We start from the raw sequence: 24373 nt of genomic DNA, 5'->3' as shown, positions 1-24373 counted from the left end.
TTTCTTCGTTTGTTCACTTCACTCCACTCCACCATCCCGTTTGGACGTATTCCTGGCTTGGGGGAAAGAATAACATTGTGTTAATAATATTGCAGATTGGAGTTGCGTCGTTTGAGTGCTGCAAGTGCGACCGACGAGAGACAAATCGCGCCTTGAAATGGTGGGTGGTGGGTGGCTTCGGATTACAATATAATTCCGTTAATTGCACCGACACTGAGCCACCCATCCACTATGGTGGGATGGTTTTGTTCCTCTTTGCGTGAGGATAAATTCGGCTCGCAACTTGGAAGCCTGTTTTGTTTCGCAAAACTATTCCTCGGTTTTCCCCATTTTCCGACGAGGGCTCAAATGGCAGCGTACCTTTCGCATACGGAAACTTTCCATACGCCCTACTTGCAGACACAATTAGAACCTGACGCGGGATTCGGCGAGCTTCTTCGCTTTTATCGCACGAAAAGCAATCCAGGAAATGGGTTTTCCCCGGGTGGTTGGGCCTGAAAAATGACACCCCACGCTCGTAATCGCACAACCTTGCGCCCACAAACTGTCGCAGCTTTTCAAAGCCAGCGAAGAGCTGCGAATGGGGCCTTTTCTTTGGCCGTCGGCTAATCCAATTGTCTCCAAACTCAGACAGCCGCGACGTTTGGCATCATGCTCTCGGGTCGCTCGAGGATCCGTGCCACAAGATCATTACTCTTCATTTTACATTCTTAACATTTTGGCCCCAGCTCGCGGGAAAACGGAAGCCACCACTTGCGCTGGGACGAAACTCATTAATTCACCTTGAGCGATGAGAAACGCCGTTTCCGGTAGCCGAGCCCTGTGGATGGCGAGATTTTCACTTCATTTCCCGAGTTCGGGGGCGCCAGTTCGCGAAGCACGGCAAATGCGAAAATGTGATTTGTTAATTCATCAAACTGTCACAAGCCGGCCTCAATAGCCACGAACTAATCTTGAGTAGCGCGGCACGCCTCAAGGACGTTCGCTAGGAAAGGTAAAAGTCATCAGAAGAGCCAGTTCCCGGGGATGAGTGAAAAGCACACGCCCGCTGCGACTGCCAGCGTACTGCGATTCAATCGCGCCCTGCCCGCTGGATTCAAAGTTTCCTTTTCATGGTAGAATATTAATTTTCCTTTTCCCGACATTTCCATTCATGGCGTTCGGGGTTTCCGGGGTTATGAGGAAAATCCGTCCCGTTCGGTTACCGGACGGATTGCACCATTCGGATGAATGCGATTTCTTGATAACTGATGCGAATCGATCGAAAAGCACTTTTCCTGTTCCAGGATGGTGAAAAAAAAATGTAAAGCCGCGGATGGAAATGCACCACAAATCCCTCTTTTCGTTCGAACGGGTGCAATCAGCTGCATTTGCCCTAAGGGGTGCTTCATCTCGACGCGAATGGCGACATATGACAACGGGTTCTAGATCGTGCGAAAGGTCTATCACATATTCACGTCGAGTTCAGTTCGGTGGAGTAAATCAGATCGAGTGGAAATAGTAAGTCACCGAACTTCCTTCGCCGTATTCTGCGGATGGGCATGCATGTAACGTGCAAGAAGTTCGCCCATAGCTCAACGGAGTGGCATAATACGCTAGAAAACTGGTGCGTTTTCCTAGCTTCCCGACGGGGAAGGAAATATTATCCAACGTGCATAAACGTGCATGATGCATGCGGTTGAATTATTGCCGCTTCGTAGAACAGCTGCCGGAGGACGATCGTTGTTGCTGTGAATGCTGGCTCCAGAATGGTGGTGCCTTTTGGGAAAAGCTTGGTGGGTTCTTTCGATGAAAACCCGTTCAATATTGTCACCCTTGATTGGTTTCCTTTCGCTCGTTTAGTTTCAAAAGAGCTGCTTCCGCGTACTGGCTGCTCTACAACTGCGAAGGATCATTTCGAAATGGGAAAAATGTAGCGAGAATAATGATAATGTTACGCAAGGTGATATCGGAAACAGATACAGCAACCTTTTCTGTTCACATTTATTATCCGAGCAGAATGAGGTTAGCTCCTGCCTGAAAAGCTGGTTTATATTGCATAGTACACACTTATAATACTTTTCTTCCTTTTCTTATGATTTTTATCCCAAATTTTGCATCATGTACCATTATATGAATACCTTGCAACTAGCAAGTCATCTCGCAACAGGACTCCAAAAGCGAGAAAATAACAAAAATCGGAAGCCATTCCAACGGTGGCTCGGACACAAAAGGCGGCATCACGATGCAAGCCGCCCGATGCCCGGTTTCCTCTTCGTTTCGTCCGTAATCATTTCGATTATGATAACTCAGCATTATTATCGAGATCGACGGGTGAAGGGAAAAGCGCCAGGACAGGCAGGATCAAAATGAAGCCCCGCAGCATTTCGCATCCCTTAGCTCGCGTTCGATTATTAGCAACGTTACGAAACATAGTTTTCTTGCCTTCCTCTTTCGTTCGGTCTCATTTGCTTACGCTTTTCACCGGGATTGCACCCGGAATATGCATTGTTCGGTCGAAACTCGAGAAAAGACGAAACGGATTGCGTTCTTTCGATCTTAACCCTTGGTTGGGCCGACGTTGTGGATTGAAAAGTTCCTTGTGTACTCATAGCACTTAATTGTGACATAATTTGTCTTTCTAAATATTCTGCTCATCGCTTGGATCGATTAAAAAAAATGCCTCCCCCTTAACCGACCCTTCAGGGCACTTAAAATAATTACCATTTTAAAAGCGCCTTCCTTCGGATCCTTTCGGGTGGACAAAAGGCAAACGCAATCCCTTCACCACACGTCACGTCTTGAACCGTTGGTGGATCATTTTAATGTCCTCCATCCTTTCACCCCTCTCTCTTCCCACGAGGAAAATGATGGGACGGAACTCTGATTGGCCGAAACCGCAACGGATGCAACGCACGCAAAAAAAATGCAGGAAAAATAAAAGAAAACACCCCAACCCTTTTGCAGGAACCCTTTGCAGCCGGACCGGTGGCCCGGTAGCCCGAACGCCCACCGGAATTTATCTTCCAGCTCGGGTTTTTTTTTCTTCCTTTCGCTCCCTTTCTTTCTTCTCGCTTTTCTTCACCATCCACCACCCTGTTCAAGCAGAATGGCCGCGTGGAAAGCGGAATTGATTACAACGTAATCCGCGGTGGCGGTGGTGGCGCAAGGCACAAATATCAAAGAACTTCACTGCCACCGTCCTTTGGCACGGGACGTGACGGGTGGACGGGCTTTACGAGGATGGCGGAATGTAAATATTAATAACAAAAATGATAAAAGCGAATACAAGCCATTATTTCTTCGCCCGGCGGAGAAGACAAACGCGTTCCAGCCACGGAATCGCGGGCACCTTCATTTTTTTTGTGTGCTTCCCTTCTCCTTCGGGCTGATTACGTTGTGGGGTGTTGGGGTGGAGTAAAAGAAGACAAAGAAGCAGAAGAAGCAGAAGAAAATGGAACAAAATCAGGCGAACGGAGCCACGGATGCGACGGCAACCGGAATCATCGGCGGTAATCCCCGAAACCAGAATCACCGGGCGCGTACGTACGTCGTTCTCGTATTGATGGTATTAATAAATTTAGAATATATTAATGTCATATCGATGTGAAAGGGATTTGCGGTCCCGTGGGATGGAGACATGTGGGTCTGAGAGGGTGCTCTAATATCCGTATCGATTTGCCGTGGCGTTCGACTTCCAAAGTCCGTATTTTGGTAATACATTTAGACGAAATCGAACGATATTTCAGGCTCATCTTGCCGAGGCTCAATATTCCCGTTCAAATTGAGCTCGTTTTTACTTTTTTTTCGTTTAAATTGCACCATCTATTGTTTGTGGTTTGACAGTCGGAAGGATTTGAAGGTGATATACGGTGCCTCATCGTGCAATTGGGAGGACTCGTTAAACGGTCGCGTTAATCTTGCTTTATTTCCAAACACAGCTTAATACGCACGATTCGTCAAGTGAGTTATTGTCGGGTTTCTATGAGGCAGCTAATGAACCATTTCAATTATGGCTCTTTTTGAGGACTTTTTTTCCACAAATTCCGCCATAAATTGTCTTATAATGTTTCTTTCTATTGCGCTAATTCCAATCAAGCACAATTAAAGCTTGAATTAAGCCAAATATACGCAATTGAGATGCGGCTTTACCTACCTCATTAGCATGCTACAGAGACGCCTTTTTGCTTCGTTCTTTTTGGCTTCATCTAATCGACTTAAGGTTCACGTCTTAGGGTCTCCCCGTATCTACATCCCTTCGCATGTCTCGACATGATTGCAAAACATCGCCCTCGATCGCCGACCGGCCGAGGGATTAGTGCAAAAATAAATAAAAAAACGAGCCACATCGCGAAGAAGCCACCACTGCCACCGAGGACCGGTTGCGTGACGCTGTCGCTGGTCATCGATTCGTAATATTTCTTTTCAATAAATATTAAATTAATCCTCCCAACTACCGGTTTCTCCATTAAAGTGCCCAGCCACCGGTCCGAGGGCTTTATTTTTAATGCGCCTTTCTCGTCGCTTCTTCGCGCCCAGCTCGAGCCCGAGTTCTCCTTGCGAAACGACTCCATGCCCCGGCTGCTCTAGTCTATTTGTGAATGTTTTATTGCCGAAGCAAATTCCCGGAGCCCGCGGTCGAGGCGTTGCGTGCCAAGAAGGAGCATTCCGACCAGGCAAACCCATCGAAGCTACCACGGCCTTTCACATTGACTCATCGATGAAAGGCGCCTCTGGCGGATGGAGCAGAAGCAGACTTGTCACGCTGGCCCAGAAGGAGCCCAATGGCGTGGTGAGCAGATGGCTTTAATGTCGTTCGATGATTTAGTTTTACGGCCATATAAACCATTCGGCCCCGCTGGTACAAGGTAGCAACAGATTATGGTCGGATTTCCACTGTGGCTAATTTGATTTCCTGCCCGCTGTCGTTCCCACTTTTCCGACCCTGGGTTCACCAAAAACGGCTCCGGTCGGGTTCGGACACGAGCTTTTATTCAAATTTTGCGCACATTGTTACCGTTTTTCAACGGGGGCTTTCGCGAGACGTGTCGGGTTCAAGGGTGCGGCTTATTGGCGTTACGACGGGCTGGATCGAGCGCAGGATTGGGAAGTCGTAGCAGCAAGAAGGACAAGACTGCTTCCACACAGCGAAGGGGGCAGACATCGCCCCGCTAATTATGATGTTTATATTTAATCTGCTTTTTGTTGTGTGGCCGCGAATGCTGGAAGCGGGTCAGGGTCGGAAGGACAAACGAGGAAACACAAAAGTTGAATCAACTTTGGGCTTTAAGCTCGTACTGACGAGATTTTTCGGTTTTATTCATCATTTTTCGCCCCATTGTCCTGTGAGCATTGATCAGTTGGATACAATAAATCAATTCCTTGCTGAACGTTTCTTTTTTATTTGCTAATAATTACAAATGGTTTTAAGCCACTTCTAAAAGCTCTTTCCGCCATGAGCACCACGATCACGATCGGTACTATCGTAGCAAATCGGAGCCAAACCCTCGGATGGGATTAAATTGCCATTTCTAAAAATGTACGTTATTTTTTTTTTGCTCTCCATGAACGGTAGTGTCACGTTTTCTCGGCGTGTGTATGGTCCGAAGTAAGTGCTTGGGGAAAGCTCTAGACGATCGGTGTGATTCGGCGCCATCACTGTAATCACAGCCTGCGACCACGGCCTGCGTTCGAGCGCTGATATTAGCGTTTATTTATTCAAAGCCCAATCTCGGTCGCCTGCCCTGTGATCGATGGTTTGCCGGTCAGTTATTTCGGGTGCTACCGCTCGACGGATATGCCGGAAGCTACGTTTGTCTATCATTTTGAGCTTTTTCTTCAGACCACGACTTCAGGTGGTTTTACACGAAAAGCTTACATGCCTTACGTTACGTTTCGGATCATAGAAAACACAAAGGACGTTCTCTTTCGATATCTAAATTTATTTCACTTCATATTGCTTTATCCACGTTTTGTTTCACCTCACCGGGGTTTTATTTTTCACCCAATCCCCGGGTAGAGTGCATTTATCGCGTATTGTGTGAATGGGGTCGTACGGAAGTGTTCTCTTTCTGAACTCGCTTCCGTTCTGCTCAAACCTTACTTCCCTACTAGGACTTAGGTAGGAGTCGGTATCGCGAGTGTGTGTGTGTGTGTTTTTACATTAATTCACCCCTGCCCCAAATTTCGCTACGTCCCTGCCATTCCCCATTTCCGACCGATGCCGAAAGCACAACGGAACCACGAACTTTCTACTACCGAGTAAAATGCTTTGCCACCTCCCATTTCCCAGTGGTTTTCTTTCTCTTTTTCTCTCTAAAAATCAGCCCCAACCGGGCAATACCGCTGCCCACAGTAACACCAAGAAACGGAAACTGTGAAAGCCATTATCGATACAACATACAATCTACGCGAAAAATTAAGTTCTTCATTATGTTCTGGCTTTTTTTTCTTCTGTGTGGGAGTGTGCTGTTCATTTCCCTCTGCCTATCTCATCCGACTCTGCTATTCCGAGCAACGCGAATGAGCTCATTTTTTCGATTTTTAAAACTTTACAACACTCCTGAAACGTACCGGCGCGTTTACAGATTCGGTTCGGCATTGCTTGCATGCTCGAATGTGCTTTCAAACACTTTTCAGAAAATTCTGCTTCCCGTTCTAGCGACGGATAAATAATGCCTAGTAGTCTGTTTTACTGTTTCCATTCAGGTTGTCTCGTTTCTGGAGCTTGAAGAACCCGTTCCTGTTTTGAGGCAAATTCGCCTACTTTTTTCAATGCAATATTTCATGCATTTCAATTTCGACCGGATCTAGTCCGCCAAGCCATTGCTAGATAACGTGTCCTTGTCATACTTGCTGCCTAGAATCAGTGTTGTTTCTCATACGGTGTTGATTGGGTTCGTTTCCTTCTCGTATGCGTTTGTTCTGTGGTTTGGTTTTTCATTTTTATCGTTTACATTTAGCAAAATTTCATTCTTGTGTTCTCTGTGTGTTCTCTCGCTCGGTTGCATCTCTTGCTTTTCGGTATGCTGCTACGCTTCCACTGGGACAGACTTGTTGCGTTTCATATATTAATAGTAGTGAGTGGCATCGAATAAATACTACGCGTTTCTTCCAACTGCCATTTCGCTTCACGCTCTCTCCTCAACATCGTTCGGTGGGAGATAAAGTTTAGTGGAAAGGAAGGTCAGGCGAACGCCTCCCGAGGCTCGGAATCGATCGAGAAGGATGGTGAAGGCAGATTTGGGGGATGGCTTGATTGCTCAGGAGTTTTGCTAGCAGTTTGGCATTAGGCTGCCTCGTTTTTGGGGCACCACAGCAAGTAGGGAATCGGAGCTGAAGAACGAGTAGGGCAGAGGAGATCCTTTCGCTCGAGGCGTTAATTTTCCTACGGTAATATGTACACACACATGAAGCCATGATCGTCTGAGGATTGCTTTCTCAATGACAAAAGAAGAGTCGATTTCGATTATTCTTGCTTGAGTCTAGTGCTATCTCTACCGCTACACTGCTAGTGTCAGTAACACAAAACAATCCTTTCGTGTCCCCGCTTTACCATACCTGGGGGTCCGTGTATCACATATGCCAAGATCCTTATCCTTTTTCTAACTTTTCCGTCCCCGTCTGACGGAACGAACCACCTCCAAACATCGTCTTCATACACTTCCCTATGCCTGCATCAGTTGATGGTGGAAAAAGTCTGTTAAAAAATAGCTGTATAATCCATTCCGTTTTTCGTTCAGTTCTCGATTAGTTGCGTACGTCAACGTTCGCGGAGTTATCCCACTATGACGCACTTTTTCCTCCTATCTCTAAACATTGTTTGCTCGCAAGCATATCTGCATACGACTAGGCTACATCAATATGAATGTGAATTTTAGTAATCTTTCCCTACTGTGACCGATGAAATAGAAGCATCTGATAAGCCTTTACGAATGTGATATGAGCAAAACAAGCAGGAAAAATATAGCAATAAGAAAACAATTAGGGAAAACGAAACGATATAGATGACATGAATTTGTATGATCGGTTGGAAAATAAAAACTAGAACTAGAAAACAAAAGAAGAGAGGGTTTAGTGGACACATAAAACAAAAGACGATACAAAAAAATAGATTATAGCATCAGAATTTAATGGAAATAGGCTATATAGATAAAGACAGCTCTAAGAACGATTCTACTTTTCAAGGAAACAGTTTCATAGAGAAACGCCAAAGACAACCAGCGGCTAAGGGTACAACATCGAGCAAACAATTCCAAAGCTACGAAACGACAAAAGAACTTCCTCCGCGTAACAAATGGCCAACGGGACGTCACCCCATGATTGCCACTACCTTCGGTCAGCAAATCTCTCTCATCCTGCCAAATTCCCATCCCCATTTTCCCACAACATCCTACGGCCACCGAGGTCGAGGCCCCACCAGCGCTCAGGTTCAACGTTTATGGAGGCTACAACTGTGAGCGATTTGTTTTATGATTGTCTCTCGCGCGCTTACCAGCCGACCTAGGGTGAAGGCCTAAAGTGGAAAGTGGAAAACAAGGACGGCACGAATGGAAAACTCGGCACAAATCAGCACCAAGGACACGATTCAGATCGTAAGAAACCAATCGATACGAATTCGAAACGAACAAACGCACGTCCAACACAGTGTGGATCGCAAAAACAGCAAATTATGTATTGGAGTTTTAAATCAATTTATCGCGCTTAATGTACGATCATTTTTTTCCAATGGATAAAACAATGGAGGATCTTAAGGCCAACAAAGCTTTTCTTTCGTTGATGATCCTTATCTCTATTCTGCTCCCGTTCACCCTTACCTTGGCTTTCTCGCGGCCTACTTAGAACTTAACAACAGTGTAGCAACCGAACTGGATTAATGTCGAAACCTAACGAAGCCGATTTCGTTCCTTGCGGACAGGACGGTGGCTTTCGCTTTTAAAAATGCTATTTTCATCCTGTTTTGATGTCCCTGCCCCTGCGCGACACCGGTATGGAGTAGGATAAGGAAGAGATGGCTAATTTCGTCCGTTTCCTGAACCACCAGCTCCAGCATGCGGGCTTGGCGTCACATGCACCAACTATCTGGCCACGCAAAAGGACTCCAGATCCGGCGATAGTGTAACAGATAAAGGTTTTTTTTAATAGAGCTTTCATTCGTCTCCTCGGCGGCCACGGAACAGACAGCTGCTTTGACGGATTAAGTACACACCGCATTACCGCGCGCGTTCGGCTGGAAAACGGTAAGAAAACGGCACAGACACGAGTTGATTTTCTTTCATTACGGTGCGAGTGTCCGTCCCACTCCCACCCGGCCCATTCTGTGTCTGTTTCGGGTTGCTCGCGTTTTCAAGTGGGTAGTGTAGTGTTTGGGTTTCAGATATATTTCCTTCTGCGCGGCTTCAGCTCCTCGGTAATTACGCTACCACGATGACATCTAAAAGTTTTCCACCATTGCTACCGAGTGTAGGAGACTGTTTTGACATTTTGTTATTTTTTTTGTTCATTTTCTTTTTTTTCGTATTTTTACTTTTATGTGTATTTTTTTTTTCTTTTCTCTTCTTTTGGTTTTTGGTTCATTACGTTCAGCTACTACTGGTAGGTGTTCTTTAGGTTCGGTTTCATTTTCATTTATACAAAATGCACTATTTACACAACAGTTGCTGCTACGGCGAAGCCCGCATGCTATTTACAAAAAAAAAGAATACGAGAGGATTGAAGAATGGCTAGCGTCTCTTTCGCACCCTTATCCGTATTATTTTTCTGCTTCAGTTTTATGTGCTTTGCCACGAGCTGCTTATCTTCGTTCGTTCTACGCTCTTTTATGTCGCTTTTACTTACGTACTCACGAACTCATGAATTGTTTCACATTAAAACCAAACTTGCATATTATAGTCCTCAATTTGCATGCCTTTCAATTTGAAAGTCTTTTCGAGTGTTTCGAGAATTATTCGCTAGCATTATTTTCTCTCTCTCTCTCTCTCTCTCTCTCTTTTTCCTATGCAACACACTTACCATCGACTACGAGAAACTGAACAGATTAATCCTTCCACCTGGTGGAATTCAAAGGTAACCCCGCGTTCCTAAGGATTCCCCCGGCATTGTCTTCCGGGGAGCATGTACTTCATCCTTTCACCCACGAATTCTTATGTACATTCGCAATTCTCTCGAGCCATTCCGGGAGCACAACACCCGGAGGGTAGAATAAAAACGCACCGGAACCACCACCGCGTGCAATTGGTTGCCTACTTATCGCGAACGAGTCGTGAGGGTTGATTCCCTTCAATCGGCCCCAACGGTCGCGAACGAACGGTCGGTCGCTATCCGGAAGGAGTTGAGAAAGATGATAAACAGCAGAAACGCGAACATCTTCGGTGCAGAACCGAGCGGCCGGAACGTGGCTGGGCCGCCACTAAGACCCATCGATTCGGTGACCGAGCTGCGAGACACCTTGCTCCTAGCGGCGCCCTCTATCACGTTGTTGCTGTCGGTATTGTCGTCCTCGTCGCTGTCCGCATCCAGCGTCCGATCCACGCTTGCCTCCGACTCCGTCACGTACCGGTTCCGGTTCTGGAAGAACACGTTGGCTACCTTCGTGCTGCCGACGAAGCTGCAGGACCGGATGATCTTGTATGACTTGGTGATGTTCGGCGCAAACCCTTCCAGATTTTCCGTGCCCTGCGCCGCCGTCGGGTGCAGGAGAGAGAGAGAGAAGCGATAAGAAGCAAAGAGAGAAGGTTTTAGATAACGGTGCCACGGGGACAAGCTGGCGTTTGGTTGGAAAATCGCACAACCCTCAAGCCCCTAGATGTGCCAATTTATAGCTAATAATTGCCAGCAAGACTCGGCTGGCTACCGTCTTCGTCGCTTGTGCCGCCGGCTGGCTGGCAATAATTCAACGTCAGCCGATAAATTGTGCACGGATTCATGGGAGAACCGGTGCAACATTCATCGGCTGCCAGCTGGGGTGCTTATCAATAAAATTTATTTCCAACCGGCCACCACCGAGCAGCAGTCACCGAGCCAAGAAGCTCACCGGAAGGCGAACGGAAATGCACACGGTTTCCTCGGCTTGCTCGGGATGCTGGCTTGGACCTAGTTCGAGTCATCCTGCTTCGCAAGAAGCCTGCACGTGGCTAATGCATGAGGCTTTAGGCATAGGACTTTGTTGCATTCCGGGACCCATTTGATTTGCACTCGTCCTTCGGCGCTTCGGCAATTCAGCCCGGAAGTGCCCGGCATGGGGCCGAGTGTGTGAATAAATTTTGCACGATGCATCCGGCCTTGGCGAATGGCACGAGCTGCAGGAAGGATTATTGTACATGTTTCATTTATTTAAATCGCAGGAAATTTGCTCCATTTCGAGTATGGAGCTCGGCTTTGATGCTCTCAACGCATGTAGGAGCCCTGGATTTTATTAGGTTCAAAAATGCGTTTGCTCGATGCACGATTTGTTTAATCGAATGGTCCGAATCGAACGCTTAACATCGGATCGATTGGGCATTGTCGATTCAATCGACCCAATTGTTTGCAACTGAAGCCTTCGGGGAAGGAAGTCGAATGACCGCAATCTTCAGTTGCCAGATAAAGGGCTGCTCTAATGGTATTAATGTGTCCTTTGAAATGTTATCCACCACATCGGTGTGCCATTTCCTTGTTTCGAAACGTGGGCCGGTATTTCTTTGAGGAATCCAGCAAACATCCCTTTAATGTTAGATCCAGCATCTCTTTCAAGAACCCAATGGATTTCTCGGAGCTTAAATACCCACTAATCCATTGAGGGGTTTTCCCGAGGATTCAAAATCGGCAACCACGCGAAGGGGTCACATTTCAAACGTACACTTTCAAGCGTGACATCTATCAAGTTTCAAGGGTTGGTTTTCGGGGGCGTAATAACACTTCTCCATCCATTTAGCCCACGGTTACAGTAAAGCTCCCGAACCAAGACGGTTAACCACACGAAAGGATGTAGCTTACCGGCACGGGCTGGTTTTTGGCGCTCCAGCAAAGTGGCTTGAAGGTTCCTCGGCGTGTGACGTATTGGAAGCTGCGGAAGTTGTTCCGCCAGTCGTACGAGATCAGGCGCGTTTCGAGGGTCATTCCAGACAGTTCCGGTGGTGATGCGATCCGCACCGGATTCGAGCCCCTGCAGATGAAAGCGAAAAGAAACAAACAAGAATGATGGATTGGGCTTGGCTTAGTTGACGTGGATTCGCGCGATCAGGACTACTTACGGCACCAGCTCGTTAATGCCAAGCGAGTTGATTACGGTGGGCAGACTCGGCAGCGAGTGGCAGGTCGTGAGCTCCTTCTGCCGGGGATAGTACAACGCCAACACCAGGCACGTCTCTTCGCGCGTCGTCAACCCACCAAGCGTGATTGCGGTCCGACCCGAGCTGTCGTAGATGCATTCGGCGATGAGTCGATCACCTGGAAGGACCCGCACTGGGGCCGATAATCGACGGTACTCCTGATAGTTCCAGTCCGTATTACGATCATGCGCGATCGGGAGAAGTTCCTCACGGTGGCGAATCTGCCGGAGCTTGATCTGTCGACCGATCTGATGCGTGCGCATCATTACGGCGAAAATGTGAACTCCATCACGTGGAAAAGCCCGCTGAGTGCATTCGCCCACGCAGTGACCCTCGGATACAACGTGCTCCTGACCGGGTGGGATGATATGCCGCCAGTTCGGGTCCATCCCGACCGACAGGACACCTGCGTCCTCACGCCGAAGAGTGTCAGTGTAGTACAGCCGAAGGCCGGAGTTATCCACCATCACTTTCGGCTTTGTAGATGGCCAGCTGTACTCCCGATCCGGCAGACTGTAGTGCGTCTCCATCAGGTAGAAACGGGCCTGGTTCGAATCTAGCGGATACCCGACTTGGCTCGGGAAAGAGAAACCCTATGCAGGACGAAAGAAAAAGAAAGAGAGAGAGAGAGAATGCAAAAAATGAGTGCTGGTTGGTTTGGTTGGGTAGCCAAAATTGCCAGCCGGTTGGTCGGTCGATCGGGCTCTATTAAAAAACAATAAGCAAGAAATTTATTTATTGCTCGGTGGTGGGCCAGCATCGCTCGTCCTTTGGCCAATCGCCAAAACCCCGGGAAAAGGAAGGTCGACCCAAAAAACAGGGACCCCCCTATCCGGCCGCTGGTAGTAATTCCCGAACAAAGCAAATAACACAAGTCGTAAAAATATTGATAGCAACCGGGCTGGCAAAACAAACGGAAGCTCGCGAGGCAACGCTGGACACGCGGGTCGCGCGGGAAGAGAAATTGTTTTGTACAAATGTTTATAAATAAACCAGAAACATACACACATCCGGTGTGGTGGTGCCGATGCGATTGTGGGCTGCCCCTCACCAAAAATCGGGCCCCGCTTTAGGCTTCGTCCGTTCGGTTGGGCGATTTTCTAGCGCGCTTTTTTATGGGATTTTGATTGAAAACCATAAAGTTTTATGTGGAAAAACTGAGCCTCCAGGGACAGCGAAAGCACAGGACCCTGGCGGAGTCGGGTGGGACAGCAAAAGAACATAAATATGGTAACCGATTTACTACGCAGCGTGACGCCGGGGTGCCGCTTTCTTGTGGTCGTTGTTGCGAAAATGGAACCATGGAATCGAACGAGCCGCGTGTCAGTTGCCAAACAGGGTCGCAGGTGCGCCAGCCAGGACCTTCACCGGGCTCGTGTTCCAGTTTATGCGGCTGCCAATGGCCTCTAATGGGTCCATCGTGAAGGGTGCGCCCGGTGGGTTGCCCTTTTTTATGCGTTTCAATTTCATCGAACTCCACCGTACTAATTGAGGGGAGTGGCAGTTGTTTTCCCAGCTTTTTCCGGCGGGGAGAAGGGCCATTTTCCGACTCCGGAACGAACAACCAAAGGCCATAAACGAAGGAAGAGCGCTCCAGGACAGCGATAGAATATCGGGTTCGGCCAGATGGCAGATGAAATACAATTTCGAATGTGTTTATTTTTATTGCCATTTCTAGTTTTGATTGGCCTTAATCAACTCGGTGCGGGATATTTATCTCCAATAAAACTTCGCCAAGCTCAAAATAAACCCGTGGCTCGTGTGATTGCATTTGCATTTGCGAAGGGAGTCGCTTTCCGTTTTTTATCTCTTCTTTTTTTTTCTCCCACCATCCCATCGATAAGCGCTTTCGAGCGGTGCGGTAACATAAGCTCCCGCGTCGCATTGAAGGGCGCAGTTTAATAGCCAATCATTCAAATCGACAACGTGGCGTCCATGTCAACGTCATGGCCGCTTTGACACTTACCTCGGAACCGCGCGTCCAGGCGACCACTATCGAGTTGCAGGACAGGATCGATCGATCCGTCCGGTAGCACGGGCAGCCGTTTTCGCGCGACATAATTTCCATCTCCGGCGAGGAACCCTGGCACTCGTGCAGGATCATGTGGTAAACATATCTGCTGCTGGAATCGAGCGTGCGCCTCTCCAAAACAGGCTCGTACTGCAAATAGAAAGAGAGAAAAAGAGAGCTTGTTAAAACGATAGTGCACCCGATGGTTGACCTTCACGCGGTGTGATTGATGTTTAATTTCGTTCGTTTAATTTTCCACCAAAACCCCCGCACAAGGATGACATTTGTAGACCTCACGCTGGAGGCCACATTGTTAGCTGGGGGCGGAATAGAAAAATAAATCGGCATGCAAACAACACGCCGCACATCAAACGCATCTCCTTGCGGCATTGGAGCCGGCGGGGAAAAACATTTTCCGTTTAATTACAATTTATTTACATTTCTCTGTCACCGAGCGCTGCATTCACGACGCCACACAGTCACACATTTTGCCTTCTCGCGCAATAGAAATGACTGCGGAAGGTTGTGGGTGCAGTTTGAAGCCAAACAGTGTCCCATCAACGGCCCAGAAATGAGGGCAAAACCGGCTATCGGGAGGAAAATAAAAGCGAGGAAAAAAAGCAACATGGCGAAAAACGAGAATCGCCGCAGGAGGAAAAAACGAGCAAATAACGACACAATCAATACCGAGCGACGAGTGAGCGGATTCATTTCAGGTGGCTCTGTTGTATCGATTTGCATTCGTTACGTCCGTCGACAAGAGAAGCGAGGGTGCGTATGATCGGGGGAAAACTCGGAAAAAGTAATTTAATGACAAACATTGCCAGTGACCCCGGCTGTGACTGATGCTGGTAGCATCGTTTGCCAGCTCAAACGGATGTATTGCAGGATCGACCGGCTCGGTGTCGCTATTTAAAATGAAACACAAATCAACAGAAATCGACTCGGGCGGCGAGGACACAAAAAATACAACCGTTAAACGGCGCTCAAAAGGACGTGCGAAGGATACGAGATAGTCCGGAACAAGAATAGTCCTGAACGAAAGGCTAACATATGATTCGAAACAAGCCAGCAAAGGAACGGTGAAATCAGTAAACAAAACGGCCGAACATTATACGCGAATAGGGGGTGGAAAAAACGGGATCCCGAGAGAACGTATGAGAGAGAGAGAGAGAGAGAGAGAGAGAGAGAGAGAGAGAGAGCAATCAATAATTAAAATGGAACCTATTTAAACGATTGTTATCCGCCGTTCTGTTCGGAACCGTCGTTGGTTCAATTTGGAACAGTTCGTTTGGCGTTTCAGTGGGTTGCCGAGAATCGGTTAAATAAATCTGACTGACACTGGTAGAGAAGGAAGAACGAAGCCAAATGGACGGATTTCCATTGTCAGGAGGAACGAAAGGTCGGGAATTAAAACAGTCCAATGCGTTCCGGTTCGAAGAGCAAAGCCGACATCGACAATGACACTGGGTTCCGGCGAGCGTATGTGTGCCCGGTCGTGGTGGAAATGGTTTTCCCGGCCGGCGGGCATTTGCGAAAACCGGACACTCGTCCGTTGTGTTTTTGTTTAAAACATACACAGCTCTACAAGTAAAGTGCTTTAATGTTGATCGGCGAGATCGGCAGGAAAGAATGCACCGCGATCGGACCGGAAAAGGGCGCTGTGTGGTGTGATATTAAATTTAACGGCCCGTCAGATGATGCAGTGATGATGCGCGCCCCGTGGGAATCGTTTCGGTTAGTGGGGACATTTGCAGATATTTTAACTGTCACCGCCTGATTGAGCTCGAAATGATGGAGCATAATAGCGCTTAAAGCGGGCCTTGGGAGTGGTTCTCGCCCTACTTGAAGGTTTACCTAATTTCAGCTAATGAACTCGTTGGGTATTTTACATGGTCGTGAGAACGTTAGGCGATAAATTGAAAATGTAACTTTAAATTTCACGCCTGCTAGCATGCCAAAATCGCGGCCTTATTTACGTGCCAAACAAAGCAGACAAAAAACGACATTTAATTCCACGCTTTATTATCGTCAAAAAAACCGTCAAAACAAACTCCCGGAAAGTCAACACCGTCGCGACCGATAAAAATGCACCCCATTTGCACGGTGCTGCAACCATGCAACCGAACCGTCGGCATATTGCAACATTTTGCGTTTATTAAAGGCACGATTTAGGTGTCGCAAACGGGAAAAGTAAAAGACCAAGCACCAGGGGGTTCGTGTGGCGTTTTTCTTTTTGTTATTTCACTAGCAGCCCTCCCGACGGGGTTTAATATTTACCATTCGACAAAACCAAAACATTGCCGAGTGCAATGCATCTTTTATGCAGTGCAAAATGCATTCGCTGGGGGCTTTTTTGTTGTCGTTGTTGTTGCGCTTCTCCCCAGCGTCGCGATCGTTTCTTTTTCGCTCTCTCCATCAATAACGGCGCACTTGTAACCAGCGCCTGGTGCGACTCGGTACGGAAAACGCTGCGATAACAATAGTTATGCTAGTCGCTCTGTTTTTTCCCTCCCATGTTCGTTCCACCGGGCTTTCTCTCGTTTCCCCAGAGGCGGGTTAAGACGAGTTTGACGTGGAAAAACGCGACCACGTTGAGCGCATGTGAGCGGCACCAGTGAGTTGGTGGGAAGCACACGAAGCGCAAAAAAACCTAGAGCCACGAGCCAGAAGCCGTGCCATTGCCAGCCGTAAATTCCACCCGGTTCGGTGGAAAACGATTTCAAATATCAGCAAATCAATAAAACAAACAGGCAAACGCGCCACCACCGCCATTCACGGGGTGGCCCCGGGAGCACGCTCGCCGTCAATTGTGTGTAACGGTGGCGCGTCGTTTGCTGAGGCCGCGGCCGAAAAATGACTGCATTCAACTGGCACACAAGAGGGGGCGCGAGCGCGTTATGCAAGCGACGGAGTTGCACTTTCGGTGAAAGCCCGCGTGGTGCGGCGACAGTTCATTTGAATGCGGTGTAGATTTGTGCTTCCCGGCGCGAATGGCGAATGGAGCGGCCATGGATTGACCATGGGAAAGCGAAATAATAGGGCATCGTAGATCTCCTGCCGAAGATCTATGGCTGGGATTTTATCGTGTAGCAATTGCATCACTCGCGCGAACAATGCGACAATTATGTGGCAGCAGTCTTGAAGTCAATATATTGCACCCACCAACGGTAATGCCGAGTGGGAAGCAAACGTTCATAAATAACGTAAATCAAGCTTTTCAAGCAGCGGGCTTTGGGAGCGTTTGTTAAGTAAGAAGTTACCGTTCGATGTAACCACATGTCAGCTGACGCTGATGAATGAGCAAAATATCATTAAAACATCAAGATGCGGCTAAAGAAATGGAGCAATGATCGCGAAGCTTTTCTTGAAGCTTTCAAACCGGGACTCTAACCGTTATGCTACTGAATGTGTGCTAAACTTTAATTTCTTACGCTGCCACGCTATAAAAAGTGCGATAACAATGATGAAAAAGGGCAATCCATCGCTGCTCTTGAGTGTGGTATGTTTCCTTCTAATGAATAAATGATGAACAACTCCTCGATTAATCTGCATGTACCCGGATCAAATCCACTCTAAAACACGACCGTCCACGTGCTCTCTACATTCATTATCCTGCCGCTAGGACTCGTTCAAAAACAAAATTAAAAGACCCACTCCCAGAAGCGGTTCTCATCTTCCCTCTAGGGAGAGGAATAGAAAGAAAAACCGACAACTGGTTGCAGCAATTTTGCTGGGCTTTTTCCTAGCCGCTTTTGCATACGGTTCATCCCCTACCAGGACACACGGATGCACCGATCGAGATGATGAAGCATAGAATTATGTCCGACAACGATCAACTCCGGTGCGCAGAGTATGGGCAGCAGGGACCTTTCTAAGGTCCACACGACCGAACTCCGGCTTTATTGTCACCGAACCGAACCGACGAACGGCAGAAAATGTCCACCGTTTGGCTTTTCTCCGGCGCCCCAGCGGACGATGGTGGTGTGTTTTGCCAGATGATGGGTGTTGTTTTAAGATAATGGGTGCCTTTTCGTACGGGTCCGGTGCTTGAACGACGTCCCCGGACCGTATGCTCCGGTGACCGCATCTTCACATGGTGCCCCTTCAGAATAGCTCGAGAGATAAAGAAGCGACCGGCGTGGCGACGATGAGGACCGCTTTTTTACGGCCCCATGAATGTGCACATCGCCGGTATGCTGCCTTACTGGGCGCCAGGAATTTTCGGATGCATCCCGAGAGCATTCCCACACACACGCACACATACACACACACGCGCAAGCACTCGTTCTCGCAATCTCAGGAATCAAAGCACGGGCACCGTCCTTCTGTCCTCGGGCGAACTGTGCAGCTTTTCGAGGGAAAAGCTCCAAACCACCGCGTGGCCCCCGGGGATGGAAAACCCTCCCCGTTGGCCGACAGATGACGATAATGGGGCGAGTTTTAGTGATTTCGATTTCGCTGATGAGTCGACATTTCGCCAGAGCCGTACGATTCCCAACTTTCGCTCTACAGCATGGCGAAGGGCGAATCGGAGTCAAACGGCGAGTGTTTGTTGAAAGCATTCTTTAAATTGCTTCCAATTTGTGCGAGTTCATCCTTACGGGTGCCACTTTTCCGACCGAGCTTATGGACGCACACGATCGCCGGAGCAGATGCAACCGCTACCGAGTGCGATTTGATTATTTAATAAAATGAAACAGATAACGGGGCCACCGGCCGGTTACAGGCTGATGAGGTCAACCGGTCCCGAAACGGCGTGCCGGTGGGAAAATGATGGGAAAAACTTTGTCCCTGTCCAGGAGCGTGCTTGATTGCGCTGGTGGCCACGTATATAACCATCCCCGAAAAGCACACACACACACACATGCAGGAGGCTGGTTCGTCAAAGAGCTCGTCATGGTCTAGAGAACGTCTTCGGAATTCTTAAAATCCATGCCAGCAAGGACCGTAGGCCATTTCCTTGTGAGCGGACGCGGGCCAAACTTCCGTACCCCAAAACCAGATAAGAGCAAATAAACTTCCCACCGAAGGGGTTTTCCCGAAACGTTTGAGGCCGGGGATCCAACTCCGGTTTGGGGCGACAAAACGAGAAAGATAAATACGAGCCGCTGGGGCAAACTGGAAGCAAATTTACAATCATCAGCGAAACCCGGCCGTCAGCCAGCTGGCAACGGCCGCGCGCTTTTCCGGCCGAAAGAAAAACAAAGCCTTCGTTAGCGAGACCGAGCTGGCACGGACTCCCGGTGGAACGGGGTTTCGGATCGACAAATCCTGGGGTCACACGAGCACACGGGCGAACTTACCCTAATCAGATGATGTTTGCGATTGATATCGTTGAGCTTGAACATTTTGCACCAGTGCAGGGTGCCCTCGGTGTCCGGCAGGGTCACGTCCTGATTGAGCAGCTCGAGCGTACGAAGTCGCGGGTCGGGTTTGAGTGGAGCTTGGTTGATGCGCTGCGTCAGGAAGAGTGAGCGGGCCTGCTTGAAGGCTTCGGCTGGATCCGGCAGGCTGCCGGGAGTGTAGAACGCGCCGTGCGGTTCCTTATCGTGGTACATATAAATCACACGCATCGTGTCATTCTGGAAAACAACAAGGAGAGAAAGAGAGTGAGAGAGAGAGAGAGAAAAGCGAATAAGTGAAACGTCCTGAAAATTCTCGCAAAAATGTCCGCGCGTCCTCGAAAGCGCACAAACAACAATGCCGGCAATTAATTGTCGAGTTAAGTGAGCCATTAAGATAATTGATCGCCCAGTTCCGGTGCCGAAAATGGACCTGAACCTAACTTTCGCCCGACCAAGTGCCCTCCAAAAAAGGGTGTCCGAAACGAGTGCACTTGGCCACTGCACCGCTTTTATCGCCACAATCTTGAACGACTCCCAAAGCCGCTCTCAACTACTCGTACTGGTGCTTCTGCGATACTACTCGACTCGTTGGTGTTCGCTTGAAAGTTCCACGTCGTTCGTTGTTCCTCTCAGCCACCGTCAGGACCTTCTTCCCATGGGAAATGCTTGCAGCTTGGTGTCATAATTTTGTGCGCTTAAGCGAAACGGCAAGAAGTTGCGGCACAGCAAAAAAAAAGCCCACCCGAGCCGATTGTTTAGAGGTTGCTTTTTTAACCACCTCTTTTTCCATCTCCAGGACACCCGGCAAAAGGTGCCGAAGTGTTTGACCCATTATTCTTGCTCCACACTTCGATTGCGGCATTGCCAGTCGCACCTGCTCATCGGCGGCCTCACTTAACGCTTCCGGCCATAATCTAGACGCAATCCGGGCCCACGAACTAGTGGCCTGCTTCCCCGGGGGGTGTCGGTTGATTGCTTGCCTGGTTTGGTCGGTCGTTCAGTCGGTCGGTCGGTTGCTCAATGAACTTTATCCCCTGGAGCTGGCCGCCAATGATGTGACCGCATCAACAAGCGGCAATGGCGGCAATGACGGCATCGTAGGCTAGTGGGTCGAGTGCCGTCGGCGACGCAAAACCCACTGCATATGATGACCTGCATGCGGTCGGTGTGATGAAATCACGCGCAAACCTGTCCACGAACGCCTGGAAAACGCAATTCCTTGCTGGTTTCGTCGCCCGCCGGCGATCGTGTCTGCCCCGGAGACGGCCCATTATCAAGCGTACCCAGAAGTGATAGGCAATTGACACCGTCGTCGTCGGTTTCGTCGTTGTCGTTTTCGTTGTCGTCGTTGCTGGTCACGAGAGAGCGTCATTGCAGTCAGCGATGATTGCCATCGTCTTGGCCAAAGGCCGGACCTTGTCCATCCGGTCGGTGGTGGTGGCGATGACGCTTGAGGGTCGCAAACCAATTGCAATTTAATTGAGCGCACGTGGAGCATGCTGATTACGGTGGCCTGAGCTGTCAAGTGCTCAAGAACCAGCAGCCTCGAGGGCAGCTCCCGTGTACCCGTGTTTGCGTGAAAACCTGCCAGAGGATGGGCCCGATAAAGCGGGTTTGGTGAGCTTTGAGTTCGATTTAAGTCCTGAATCCTGACGCCCAGCCACACGTCAGTGCAAAGATCTGACGAAGGCGGCGAGAAAAAGAATATCGAGCCGGGATAAAGTGGTATTTATTCTGCTAATTGGCTTAACGTGCAGCCGCATCGTTTGCCATCCAGTTGCGCTACATCCGGAAGCTCGGTGGGATGCATTCGCTGGTTAAATAGTGAGCCTTACACCCATTCGAACAGCGCGGTTTCAATCCATCGAACCGAATGTCGATGTAAAACCACCGCAATGGCATCAAATCGATCGAACGAACAGAAGAAAGAAAAACTCCAACAGGGCGCTCGATCCAAGCAATCTTCGCACGGTGGAAAAGCTCAGGCGCGCGAACTTTCGCCGCGAATGGAACGTCACTAACTTATCAGCGGCAGTAGCATCACCGACGCCTTCTACGATCGGCTGCTGGTGACACGGAAATTGATTACAAATTCCGCACCACCTCACATCCTCGCCTGTCGGGTGAGCCGCGAGGAAATTAATCGACCCGGGCAGGAAGAAGTTTACCCCCTACCGTGAACCGTCGGCTGATGGAAGCTTCGCTTTGGTGGCACTTTTCTTTTCCTGCTTCGTTGCTTTCTTTTGGCGCTTTCCGGAATCCCCAGGCGATCCGGTGCGAAAGAAGGACCCGCAAGACGCTTGCACTTTCTTGCACACGATCTGTGCCCTCCTGCTGATAATTGACAATCGATTTCTTCGCGCATGCCGCTCCGCCGAAGGGATTGACCAGCGAGAACGGGGAATGGACAGAGAGTTTTATTGAATTTTTCCTTCCATTCCCGTGGGTTGCGTTTTGCACGCGAGGCGATGCGAATGAAGAACTGCTCCCGTCGTTGGCACTGGACTGGCCGAGAGGATGTTCTATCTGCGTCCGATGAATCGTACGACAAGTCGATAATTTGCTGCTAAAATAGCCAGTCTGGATCGATTTTTTGCCCCTTTCTTGGTGGGAACTTTTTCGTAGACAAAACCAAAAAGCTATCGGAAATAATGATGTGGTTTTAACACTTCGAATGGTTGGTGAAGGGTTCAGGATTCTTAACTCGCTTCAAAACCCATCGTTTTCATATTAAAATCACTGCAAGCGCTACTTGCAGATAGCTCTGAGCCTCCGTTCCTTCGCTCAGATCGACGAGGGAAAAATGGTTGTAGTAAAGAGAACCTTGCGTGGTTTTGCCTGATCGATCACAGCCGATAATTAGCGAAAAGGGGGATGAAAAACTGGGGCCCCTTCTGTTGGGAAACTTCACTTCCGAACGCAAAACCCGTAGCATGCTTGATTGGTTCGTTCTTCGACCGAGCAGTGGAACAATTAGCGGGCTGTAACTCCACCGAGCTGCACGCGCTTGAGAATGGGTGCATTCTTCCGCTGCAGCCGCGAGTTCCCATGGGATTTGCGAAAACAAGCCGATCAATGGCGATGATGATGATGATGATGGGTGCGACGGCCGGATGATGCAGTTGATTACAGTGGCAACGACGCGATCTTGAAGCCGGTGAACCGTTTCTCAGCACTCGCACTAGCATCTATATTACGTTGCACACGCAGCTCTTTGCACGCGCAAAACAGACAATGGACCAGCCACAATTACGGTGCACCATTTTCCAACCACAAGATGCACCACGGGGTGGATCTTCGTGGGCCCATCCGCTCGATTGCGCAGCACACGTTTATTTAATCCTTCCACCGGTTGGCAACGCGCAATGCACGCATAATCGTCCCCGGTGATGGCGCCATCGGGGTGGGATTAGATGCACCGGCCCGTCCGGAAAGCGCACTGATTGAAAGATAATCGGCCCGCCGTGCCTGGGCCGGAAAATTGCCGCTTTATGGATTTTAATTACACGAACGCGCGCGGCCACGCTGTTTGCGAACGTGGCCCCATTTCCAGCAGGCGTTTTTCCGAGTGGGCTCCGAAAAACCCCATTTACAGCTCATTCCGGCACACGGGAACTGGGAAACCACATCGCGCTAACCGCACTCGTAATGGTCGCACACCGCGAAACGTAAACGGACCTTCCACGGGGCACGTGTTATGTCACAGGGACGGTTTGGTAAAGGGTGTTTTTTTTTCCTTCACCCACCCCACACACATCAATGGGCGGTTTCTGGGGGTGGAAAGGAAAAACACCGCAGCGCCACACACCACAAACAAATGGAATCTTGATGGAGCGCATAAATGATTGATTGCGACTGTGAGCTAGGGGGCTTCGAAGCCCCTCAGTCCGGGGGAGGTCCGTTTAATGGTATCGATTTGTATGGCCATCTTTTTGGGATCTAATCGGTCCTCGTGGTCACGGGGTTCGCGTGCTGAAGACGGGCGCACAATGTGAGCGAATTATGAAAATAAGCCGCACAAACGGGCTTTGTCGATTAATTATGTCGATAGGGAAAAAGATTGAACCGGGAGATTCGAGCTCTGGGTGGACGGGTTAATATTTCATATAACGACGGCTATTTATTGGGTGGGGCGGAAACATTAGTGGTGACGATTAACTCCCACCCCCTGGGGTCGAGTAATCGGTTTGACATTAGGCCCGGCAGTTTACAGGATACAGAAACTCAACCCGTTAATATCCGAACGAACGGTGATCGATCGAAAACGGTGCTGCAAACACGGATTATTCAATCTCGTTTTTGTGCTGTGTTGTGGTGTTTTTTTCGGTAAGTAATTTACATGCGTTTACACGTGTTACGTCGCGTTAAAGAAGTATGTCCGAAACAGTGACGCAATGCGACGGTGGGAACAATTAGAAAGCCATTTCAAACATTGCGCTTCTCCACGTGAATCGTGATCGCCGTTTTGGCAGCTTCTTGCCAACAGTGCGTTGTTAAATAAAGCACACATACATTTGCTTTGTCGGCGGTGGTGTTTCTGCGTTTTTTCTTTCATTTCCCCCAACTGTCATCTCACGCAAGAAACCTCCATTCGCCTTTGAGGATCAATATTTGAACGCCCCGTTGTAAGGGGCAAACATCGATTTGTGCGTTTTACCTTCTCTGACGGGTGACCGGGCGATTTGTGCTGGCTGGTTTCGATTGGACTCGGTTGAATTGTTTCGTAA

At 48.9% G+C, this 24373-nt stretch overlaps 1 protein-coding gene across 1 annotated transcript in view; it reads right to left on the bottom strand.

Annotated features, from left to right (window-relative positions):
- Positions 1-9452: 9452 nt before the first annotated feature.
- Positions 9453-24373, bottom strand: part of LOC128730161 (MOXD1 homolog 2-like) — an 85319-nt gene continuing 70398 nt past the window's right edge. The window contains 5 exon segments of the mRNA XM_053823194.1: positions 9453-10653; positions 11953-12121; positions 12210-12880; positions 14254-14448; positions 19605-19883. Of these exon segments, the coding sequence (XP_053679169.1) occupies positions 10258-10653; positions 11953-12121; positions 12210-12880; positions 14254-14448; positions 19605-19883 (1710 nt within the window). The 3' untranslated portion in view covers positions 9453-10257.

Source organism: Anopheles nili, chromosome 2 (assembly GCF_943737925.1).
Source record: "Anopheles nili chromosome 2, idAnoNiliSN_F5_01, whole genome shotgun sequence".
Classification (NCBI taxonomy): Eukaryota; Metazoa; Arthropoda; class Insecta; order Diptera; family Culicidae; genus Anopheles; species Anopheles nili.
This window is presented reverse-complemented; position numbering and strand designations above follow the sequence as displayed.